We start from the raw sequence: 11183 nt of genomic DNA, 5'->3' as shown, positions 1-11183 counted from the left end.
TATTATCATTATATCATCATTATTATAATCATCAGTATTTTTATCATTAATATTATCATTATATCATTACATGTATTATCATCTCCATCATCATCACCGTTGATCATTATCATCTTCTTCATCATCATCATTGTCTATCTATCTCTCCATGCAGCCATGTTCCGGCGCAAGGCGTTCCTTCATTGGTACACGGGCGAGGGGATGGACGAGATGGAGTTCACGGAGGCAGAGTCCAACATGAACGATCTGGTGTCGGAGTACCAGCAGTACCAGGACGCTACGGCAGAGGAGGAGGGGGAGTTTGAGGAGGAGGAGGAGGAGGAGGGAGAGAACGCATAAGCGAGGGAAAGATGTGGTTGATGAAGAGAGAGAAGGGGACAGAGGAAGGAGAGAACGCATAAGCGAGGGAAAGATGTGGTTGATGAAGAGAGAGAAGGGGACAGAGGAAGGAGAGAATGCATAAGCGAGGGGAAGATGTGATGGCAGATGAAGAGGGGAGGTCGGGGAAGGAAAGAACGCATAACGAGGGAAATGTGTGACGGTAGATGAAGAGAGAGAAAAGGACACTGAGGAAGGAGAGAACGAATAACGAGGGAAAGATTTGGTGCTAGATGAAGAGAGAAAGGGACAGACAGAGGAAGGAGAGAATGAATAACGAGGAAAAGATGTGGAAGATGAAGAGGGGGAAAGAAAGAGAGAGAGAGAGAGAGAGAGAGAGAGAGAGAGAGAGACCGTGAGAGAGAAAGTGGGAGAGAGAGAGACAGAAACAGACAGACAGACAGAGAGACAGACAGAAAGATAGACCCCTTAAGTTGTACTATGATACAAAAACCTGACGAAAGACAACTGAACAGGGACCGGCTACAACACGTGATAATGGTTGTCTCTCATTGGTGAAAATGTATAAAATGGTTGTCTCTCATTGGTGAAAATGTATAAAATGGATGTCTCTCATTGCCATGCAAATGTATAAAACGGTTGTCTCTCTCATTGGTGAAAATGTATAAAAGGGTTGTCTGTCAATGGTGAAAATGTATAAAATGGTCATCTCTCATTTGCGCGCAAATGTATGAAATGGTCGTCTCTCATTGCCGTGCAAATTATCTGGTAGACAGTAACGGTTGTTTATAGTTAGTCACAAGACAAGATCTACTGAGTGTTTTGGGTTTTTTAGTTTACCTCATTTTTCTCTATTTGAGACAATATTTTTTTCTAGTATTTGAGACAATTGTATTTACTCATTTTGAGAGTGGTACCCAAATTTTTATAATACATGTAATCTTAAACTTTACAACTTTGTCATACACGTGAGTTCTTCTTTTGTGTTCTCGAGGTTCATTGTGTTATTTGTGGCTTTTAAAAAGATAATGCTGTTACAGAGAGAATGAGAAGATTCTAGAAAAAAACATGTACAGAACTCCTATTCCTTTATATGATTGGTTTAGTTTTAGTGAGAGTTTTACTGCACTTGCAACACAATAAGGTCATAGAAGTGCCGAAGAATAGATGTGTCGCAAGAGAGTAACACACACAAAAAAAGGAGAAGGATAGATAAGGACGATAGATGTTTTTTAAGAAAAAAGGAGCAAACCACATCAGAGCACCCGGCAACCACCCACTTTTGTGTTCTCGTGGTTTCACTGTGACAGGTGTTTTGTGTGGGGGGTTGGTGAGTGCTCTGGTGTTTTTTACTTCTTTCCAAGCAAACATCGACCGGTATCATCCTTAATATGTTCTCCTCTTTTTCCTTGAATATTACTCTCTAATAACACCTCTGATCTTCACCACTTATCTTATATCAAGTTATAATTATATATATGGCCTAATTGTGTTGCAAGAGCTGTAAAACTCTTACTAAAACTAAAGTCCATGATGCTCCCATAACTTCTTCTCTAGCCTCTGCTTGCGTTCTCTTATTCTCTTCTCGTTATAATCTACCACCAGTATAGTCGTGATCAACTCACAGCAATGAGCAAACTCATGGTCAATATCGCACTTCTCTAGACAACAAGGGCCCAGTTGTTTTAGTTTTAGTAAGAGTTTTATGGCACGTGCAACACAATAAGGTCATATAATATAAGTACGGTGCCGAAGATAAGAGGTGTTACAAGAGAGTATCAAATATCAGAAAAGAAGGAGGGGAGATAGGGACGATAGATGTTTGATAGGAAAGAAGAAGCAAACCACACCAGAGCACCCGCCAACCACCCACAGAGGCCAGCTGATAATGGCCATTAGATTATTAATATCACTATTAGGTGGTAAAAGTCATGCAAAAGGATGGGGATTGAAACTTTTATGGGAAGAATTTGTGGCTTTTAAAAAGAAAATGCTGTTACAGAGAGGATGAGAAGATTCCAGAAAAAAATGTACGGAACTCCTACTTCCCTTCCAGGATTTTCACAACGCTTTTTTGAAAATTTTAAGTTGTAAATTGATCAGAAACACAGAAACGACACACAATAGAAGTACCAGAAAACAAACACAGAAACGACACACAATAGAAGTACCAGAAAACAAACACAAAACAAAACAAAACCACAGTGAAAAAGGGGATCACATTCATTACTACAACTTTTATTTTCAACTCACATATTATATACTACACTCACACACAACAGCCATTAATAACAACACAGCACCCTACTCACATCCTTACATCACTACTATCATCATGCTGCATGAAAAGGAAGATGTCAAACACGTATGTTTGAATGTCCAGGAACTATGGCAATTCGAATGGAGTTATTTGGACAAGTGGAAGTGCCTCTAAGTATAATGACAATGGAGCCGAAAAAGAGTCAGGCTCTCGCTCGAAGATTTCTTCGTGGAGTCCACCAGGCCCATTAAGGAAACAAAAAAAATCATCATCATCTTCCTCATCATCAAACTCACGTCAAAACCATCTGCACCACAACCACCATTATCATCATTATCATCTTCCTCTATCATCTGTCGGCAATATCACTACCACAATTATCCTCATCCTCATCACCTGTTTTTTTAGGTTTAGCAGAGTTTTTACGGCGCTCGCAACTGCATAAGGTCATATGAGCGCCACCATCACCGGTACTTCCCGTACCACATGTTGTCGTAGCGATTGAGGAACTTCTGGCAGCCCATCACGTTGTTCTGCGCGCAGTACTTGAAGGTGAACGGGTTCAGGTTCCTCTCCTCCTCCAGCTTCTCCCGCGTCTCTCGCTCTGCCAGACTCTCGTGGGTCACCACGCGTGACCGGAACGGCAGGATCTTTTGGATCTGTGGGGGGAGTAGAGCGTATTGGTATTGGTTTAGACATCTATACATATTATATTTGTGAAGTGTGCTGACAAAATGAGTGCCTTCTCAGATTTTAGACTGATGGCAATAGAAACATCAAATTTATAGGTTGAAGTTTTACAATTTATCAGTATGAAGTGATAAAAGACATGTTAAACTTGAAAAGAATGGCATTGGTTTAAAGTCTACAAATATGACCCTTGTGTTGATTTTTGACTGATATCTCCATTCATGAAATCCGAGAAGTAACTCATTTAGTTAGCACGCCTCACATTTGTGAAAGTTCATCTCTTTGGCCGCCTAAAACTTCCCAATCACTTAACTTTCGAATTTGAAAAAATTAACGGTGGTTCAGAATCATTTAAAGGGGGCACAGTTCTATTAAGGAGTCTGATGTTTCTGTAGTTTAATTTCAGTTTTTCCTTAGTTTGGTTTAGACCTAATCTTGGGAAAGTTCGTCTTCTAAAACGCCATTGTAAACAAACCCACAGTGACTTGACGATCAATTCTTTTGATTCCGTTCATCCTGGATCGGTAAAGAAAAGTAAAGAGAGTAACAAACACAAAAAAGAAGGAGGAGAGATCAGGACGATAGAAGTCTGACTGATAGGAAAGAAGGAGCAAACCACACCAGAGCACCCGCCAACCCAACCACCCACTGATAGTAATACACAGACACACACAGACACACAAGAGAAAGAAGACACCTACCGCCTTCAACATGGGGTACACACACGCACACACACAGACACACACACAGACACACACACAGACACACAAGAGAAAGAAGATACCTACCGCCTTGAACATGGGGTACACACACGCACACACACAAACACACACACACACACTCTAACACATACACACATGAGCGAAAGAAGAGATACCTACCGCCTTCAACATGGGGTAGACCTCGACAAACTCGCACTCGCCGCCGACCTCGATGATCATCCTCTCCGCCTTCAGGGGGAACACGTAGTGGTCGATGGACCCTTTGCCGCCACCCATCCGTTGACCTTGACCTTTTTTGGTCACCGACTGCCACAGGTTTGTGATTCGCCACACTGGAAAAAATTTAAAAAACAAGGTAGTGAACACATTTGTAAGAGTAAGAGAGTGGGATTTTTTTTTTTTTCAGTAAGAAGAGTTTTACAGAACTTGTTTTAGTTTTAGTAAGAGTTTTACGCCACTTGCAACACAATAAGGTCATAAAAGTGTCGAAGATTAGAGATGTTAAAAGAGAGTAATAAACACAAAAAAGAAGGAGGGGAGATAAAGACGATAGAAGTTTGATAGGAAAGAAGAAGCAAACCACACCCGAGCACCCGCCAACCACCCACATTACGGCACTTGAAACACAATAAGGTCAGATAAGTGCCAAAGATTAGAGGTATTACAAGACAGTAACAAATTTTTAAAAAAAAGGAGAAATAAGGTCGATAGAATAGATGTTTCATAATGATAGAAAAGATGGAGCAAACCACACCAGAGCACCTGCCAATCCTCCACAAGTGTGGGATTGATGAGGTGGGAGGTGCATCAAAACTATCCGTACGACGTGGAGAACCACTTAACCCTATCCATACGTCAAGTTTTACTATTGTATCCATACGACATGGGGAACTCTGTGCCACCACATAACCCTATCCGGACCCTATCCGTACGTCATGTTTTACTATTGTATCCATATGACGTGGGGAACTCTGTGCCACCACTTAACCCTATCTGCTTCAACAGCACAAAGTCTGTTTTGACTTTCAAGGCACCCCAGAAATAGCAGGTCACAAGAGTGTGACAAACATACAAAAGAAGTAGAGGGAACATGACGATAGTAAGGATTAGGAAAGGAAAAGCAGCAGTTCCCTGTTGCAGGTCAGGCACAGTTATGAGCATGACATTGATGAATCAGTCCATTTACAGTTACAATTCTACTGTGCATCAGAACATGTTAATGACCCCCCTTTGGGGATGGCCTAAATACACTTAAGTCAGCGGCACTGCCCGGGGGGGGGGGGGGGGGGGGGGCTAGCGAGTGCGGATAGTGCAGTAAGAAGAAGGAAAAGACAACCTACTTGCAAACATATTCCTCTCGTCCATCTGTCGGACAATGATCATACGGATGGCCTCACAGTCCTTGTGCTTGAGTCTGCCGCCAGTCACAGCCTGTTTTTGGTGGTAGTTTTAGTAATTTTATTTTAGTAAGTGTTTTAAGGCACTTGCAACACAATAAGGTCATATAAGTGCCAAAGATTAGAGGTGTTACAAGAGAGTAAGAAACATAAAAAAGAAGGAGGGGAGATGAAGACGATAGACGTTTTATAGGAAAGAAGGAGCAAACCACACCAGAGCACTCGCCACCCACCCACATAAAGAGTTAAGATAATATTACAAACTGACCATGGCAAATAAACATGTGTATTTTGTAAAAATGTAACGTACAGGTTATACTATACATCAGTTGGTCACTGAGTTAGGATTTTATACAGAGTCAGCATGAGAAAAATTGAATTTCAAATATGTCTGAGTGTGTGAGTGTCTTTGATGAACAGTGCATATAATAGATAGTATTTGTATAGCGCAAATCCCCGCTCAACAGCAAGCTCTATGCCCTTCACAATCTATACTATTACCCCAGCAGACCTGAGAGCATTCTGAAACAACCTCAACTTCCTGGGAAGCATACAGAGCAAGCAGCCATTTATAGGCGCTAAAACACTAACATACTGACAAGATCTTTCGCCGTCTATGACCGGGTACCCATTTCCACCTGGGTGAAGTGAGGAAAATTCGTGTAAAGTGCCTTTCCCAAGGACACAACATCGGGCCTGAGGCTCGAACCCCGAACCTGCAACCTCACGATTACAAGTCCGGATGCCTGACCACAACGCCACCGATGCCACATGAGAAAAATCGTATTTCAAATTTTAGAAAAAATGAAGAAAAAGGAAGTACTGACAAAAAAGTAAACTAAGTTGAGCAAACTACATCACCAACGACCAACCCCACCCCGACAAAGAAGTAAAATAATATAAAGACTTTAATCACCAACAATGCCACGGCCATTTACACAGGGCAGACACATGAGCACTAGCTGTGTTGTTGATAAAATAGAATTCTTTAAAATGTGTTGCTATGAGCTGTATCGAAGTGCGTACATATCTCCAAGCTCAATCAATGAAAGGTGACACAACTTGCGTACACTTAATAGAAGGGAAATAAATGACGCTATCTAAAATTCATGTTGAAAGCGACACCCACCGGTACAAGTACAAGCGGAAGAAAAAAAAGTAAAAGTAAAGTAAGAAAGCGAAAGTACGTGGTATCGTTTCCTAACGTGACACTCGTCAATGTTAAAAAAACCCTCCAGCCAGTAGACTGAGCTGATAGTAACGGAGTACAAGTACTCCGGTACTTGTACTTACGTTACAATTTTCGGTACTTTTACTGTACTCCGGTACATTTTTTAAACCAGTACTTTTACTGTACTCCGATACTTTTTATAAAAGTACTTTTGAGTATTTTTAAAGTACATTTTGAGTACTTTGGTAGCTTAATGTAAGGGTAAGTGCAGGCATTTCTGATCATAATTTACGGAACAAAAACCCGATCAATCGCCAAGAGTTAAAAGTTGAGATCAAAGAACGGCCCGTCGCCTCAAAGATCAGCCACTATCGTGAATGTGATCACAAGCGTTGTAAAACTCCTTGAAACGGTACAGTGTTTGCTCCAGACGGGATCACACCAAGGTGTGAACTGACCGATGCGTTTCTTTTCCCCAAACATCGCACTCGCATCTGACCTCACCACCTAAACTTACATCACTCCCTGGGTGGGTAGGGCCTACAAGTTCGCTCCAGGCGGGATCACATCAAACTGTGAACTCTTCTTTGACCATTGAAAGCAGTTTTTCTCTATTCCCGAATTTGCGAGACAACCTGAATTTTAATTGGTGGGGTCACAACGTAATGGTGCGTAACGACAAAGGAGGTTGGGGGGGGACTCAATCAGAGATGGAAAGCTAAAATTGTTGGACAGGTAAAGGGGAGGGGCAACTAGATAAACGTAGATAAAGATCTCAAGACTCACGATAGGCTAATGAGTGTGTATATATAATATTATTTATGGCATGCCTCATGCCACTGTGATTGGTCATCAAGGTTGACCACTCTTTGCTTGCCATATGTCATAAATCCACCCAGGGGTCACGTCAGTTCATGGGTCACTGTAGATTCTTCCTTGGCTTCGTTGGCTAAGATCCCATATTTTCCTTGCTTCCGAGCACTGGGATCTTAGGCGGAGACTACTGCAGTAGAGAATCTTTGGTTACACTACACTTACTAGACTCTAGGAAACTATTGTATTTTAGTTTGCCGTTGGCGCCGTGGACTACACAGTGTGACCAAAATCTGTCAGACCACTATAATCAATTGAAACTGAAACTGTGTTCTCAATGTGTATCTAACAATTTTTAGGCTGCCTAAATCTCTTTTAAACTTTTTTTTGGTGGTTTTTGCTTAAGACTACATTGATTCCTTGAGGATTTGTTAATGAAGAATTCAATGCACTTTTCCATTTCTATGCGGGCCATTTTCATCAATTTTATGTTTTCTTAAAAGCAACTTTGTATCTACATTTTTCAATTTGGATACTCTTTCTGTAGAACTTTCCGACCTCAAGGACTGACTTACATTTGATCACATGTCTTGCTCAAACAAGTTCTATTCATAATATCACTTATCCACTAGTTGCGTCTGTTCGTTTGGGTTGTTTTTTGTTCAACTTCACGGACCATTTCCACCGTTCAGTGCGAACATTGCATATTCAAATGCTTTGTATACTGTTTACATTTTTTGTAATAGATAGCCTAATTTGTCAAATATACTGGATAAGTTATAAAATATTATGTTTTGTATAAGCGCTGAAGTGTTTTAGCATATTAGCAGAAAGTACTCAAAATGTACTCATAAGTACTTTTTTAAAAAGTACTTGTACTCAGGTACATTTCATAGGAAAGTACTTTTACTGTACTTAAGTACATTTTTTAGATTGTACTTAAATTTGTACTTAAGTACTTTTTAAAAAGTACTTTAACAGCTCTGCCAATAGAGACAGGCGGGAAGCGCTTTTTTCTTCCCGAGGGAGAGGACCGAGAAGCTGACCTATTTCTCGCCGGACCCGTCCCGAGAAGCTGACCTACTTCTCGCCGGACCCGTCCTGAGAAGCGCTTCTCGTCTCGCGACCAATTTCTCTTCTCGTGCTGTTCACGGGCAGCTCGCTCAGCGAGAAGGCCGGCTGTGGCGGGGATCTAAACTAGGCTAACCCTGTTGCGCAGGCGCAGGTGGTGAAGGAAGGTCGGGAGACCTAGGCCTAGGCCCTGATCAACTCCCCACTCGCCTCGTCCCTTTCAGTTTCAGACACGGGACGGCACGGTGATGGGTGACACTGTCTGCGTGTCATTTCTCGCTGGCTGTGCCGCTCTTTCCGTCGATACCTCTCACTCTCGTTATGTCAAGCCAACGAGCGGTATCACTTCTCGGTACCGGGCAGTAGTTTAGTGCCCGGGAAGTGACAGGAAGAGCATTTCTCGCGAGAAACGGGTACTCTTCTCGGCTCGTGCCCGCTCCTACCAGCCAGCGTACCTGGATGCCGTAGTCTCCGTACTGCAGTTTGTTGTGGACCGTCTCAGGCCCCCGCATCAGGTGCAGATCTTTCATCATCTTTGGGGGGCGAACACCAGCGTCTAGTGGCGGGATCTTCTCCATGATCTTCAGCCTTCGCCGCTCGGGGTAAACCACATCTGAAGAAACAATCCCATAGGGACAGACAGTAGAAACGGTAAACTGTATACATGTGCAAATTCGATAAGCGCACGCACACAGCAAGAGGAGGATATAAAACGACAACAGTTAGAAAAACTTCTGAAAAGGATTGTGGTTACAGTTGGTCGCTTTTTGGCACAAGGGGGCTATCCTGAAAAATGCTGTTTTGAGAAAATCGAATTTAAAGTTTTTGCCCCTTGTTCAGTTTCTTTAAAAGTCAAGGAGAGTTTTCTCTATGTAACCAAACTATACACATGAATGAAACCAAACTTTTCCTATAGGAAGAGCAATGCGCACCCTCTCTTTTAATATTATATGCAGGAAGAAAAATCAGTCTACTTACGGTCATAATTTGGAGGGACTTTCAGCTTAAGTGATGCTGTCAGCATCAGACAGCCATGAACATCTGCAATGCATACAAGCAAAAACGTATTATTTAATTATTGGCCAACTATGACTTTGTCGCCTCCCTCTCCCCCCCTCCTGACTTTTGAAAATTCAGACAGCATCACTATCACTGACCACACAGCTACCAGCCAAGGCCTGCTTAGTTTTATAGTAAGAGTTTTTACAGCACTTACAACACAATAAGGTCATATAAGTGACGAAGACTAGAGGTGTTACAAGAGAGTAACAAACATAAAATAGAAGGAGGAGAGATCAGGACGACAGATGTTTGATCGGAAAGAAAGAGCAAACAATACCGCAGCACCCACCAACTATTTGCCAACACAAGGAATGCTCCCCAAGAGGGTTGCTAATTTTAATAAAAATAGAGGTAGACATCACCACTATAAAACAACAGTTGGATCCTGCAGGCCCCAGCAAGACAAACCGCAAAAGAACACAGACTCTGTGACAGAGGCCTAAAATTATTTTCTTCTCCTCCACATTTAGCCGTTTCAGTTACCGTTTCGGGATAAAATGCGGGAACCACATTGAACTCCTTTTCATTTTAATCATCAAAATTTAAAAGCAAGTGCAGCAGCGAGTGATTAAATCGAAAGGAAAGGGTGGGATTCTCTGGTTTTGGTCCCAAGAGTACTTGATATCGATACTGACTTATTGACTTTTAAATGTTCAATGTTTCATCCGAAAGTGAAAGAGAGCGAGAGATGGCTGCTAATTTTTAGTACATATTGAGCAAGAATATTTCACTTATTTTTGACAATGGGGGCTTGCCCCTCTGACCTAATACTGGGGGTTTCATGGGAGCATGCCCCACAATTTGATGTTTTGCAATTGAATTAGGTTTGATATAGATCTGGACTAGATCTAGAGGGAGATCTCCCTCGCTGCGCAAAATCATATTATCAGCACACATGCGTCGAAAAGTAATCGTTTAGAACAAGAAGTAACAGTCAATGGAGCCAAAACCCATAATATTTATTGTTGGGGCCAAAACCTGAATATCCCAAAGGGATCACTTCATCTGAAATAAACTAACTGGATGACAAAAATTTTGGGTCAAGGCAAGGTCATGGGTCATGGTTGGAAGCTGGTGGGTGAGTGGAAGTGGTAAAATGATTAGGCTAGATTCTTTGAGTTGTATAATTGTAAAGGTAGGCACACTGAACCTCTAGTCTAAAGCATCCAAAGATCTAAGGCCAGACCAAAGACGACTTTCATGTTTACCACCGAAGAAGAAAAGAAAGTGAAAATGAAAGGCTGGGAAGGTGGAAAATACAAAGTAGAGTTCCAGTCAAAAGCAGACTCCTCTGCCTTCTTGCTTAGCTTGATTTTCTACTTGTAACATGAGCAACCTACCATATTTCAAATTTGCAAGAAGCAAGGACTTTGGGAAACGTTTAATGACGCAAGCTGCCATTGTTTTCATTTAATTTGAACTACTGAGAGGGCTTTCTCAGTGGTGCTCACATCGTTTTAACTATTGGGAAAGTCAGCCGGTGCTTATGACGCTAGAGCGATGATAAATTGAGAGTGACTTCCCTTGCTGGTTACGGAAAACTAAAACATGGACGTATTTTTATGTAGCATCGAAACAAATTAGCACGTAACTGGAGTAACTGCATATTATTATTATTATTATTATTATTATTATTATTATTATTATTATTATTATTA

At 41.6% G+C, this 11183-nt stretch overlaps 2 protein-coding genes across 2 annotated transcripts in view; one reads left to right on the top strand and one right to left on the bottom strand.

Moving 5' to 3' along the window:
• LOC101846533 (tubulin beta-4B chain) overlaps positions 1-1302 on the top strand; it is a gene marked incomplete at its 5' end in the record, with an annotated part of 8957 nt that extends 7655 nt beyond the window's left edge. Inside the window, 1 exon segment of the mRNA XM_035972419.1 lies at positions 155-1302. Coding sequence (XP_035828312.1) covers positions 155-339 — 185 coding nt within the window. The 3' untranslated portion in view covers positions 340-1302.
• A 1254-nt stretch (positions 1303-2556) lies between these two features.
• Positions 2557-11043, bottom strand: LOC101845721 (39S ribosomal protein L16, mitochondrial). The gene is made up of 6 exons (XM_005108386.3): positions 10866-11043; positions 9442-9504; positions 8919-9076; positions 5352-5442; positions 4171-4343; positions 2557-3258 (listed from the first exon to the last, which is right to left on the bottom strand). The coding sequence occupies exons 1-6, from the start codon at positions 10933-10935 to the stop codon at positions 3064-3066; spliced, it is 750 nt and encodes a 249-aa protein (XP_005108443.1). The 5' UTR covers positions 10936-11043; the 3' UTR covers positions 2557-3063.
• Between the last annotated feature and the right edge of the window lie 140 nt (positions 11044-11183).

Source organism: Aplysia californica, unplaced genomic scaffold (genome assembly GCF_000002075.1).
Source record: "Aplysia californica isolate F4 #8 unplaced genomic scaffold, AplCal3.0 scaffold00685, whole genome shotgun sequence".
Taxonomy (NCBI): Eukaryota; Metazoa; Mollusca; class Gastropoda; order Aplysiida; family Aplysiidae; genus Aplysia; species Aplysia californica.
Note: the sequence above shows the minus strand (reverse complement) of the source record. Positions and strands in the feature narration are given on the sequence as shown.

Bases quoted from the DNA above. Each gene is read 5' to 3' on its own strand.
- LOC101845721 (XM_005108386.3), bottom strand. From the start codon at position 10,935: ATGAAAACAATGGCAGCTTGCGTCATTAAACGTTTCCCAAAGTCCTTG. The intron at 9,505-10,865 runs GTAGGTTGCTCA...TATGCATTGCAG, and splicing joins TCTTGCAAATTTGAAATATG to ATGTTCATGGCTGTCTGATG. The intron at 3,259-4,170 runs GTAGGTATCTCT...CTCCCCCCACAG, and splicing joins TCTACCCCATGTTGAAGGCG to ATCCAAAAGATCCTGCCGTT.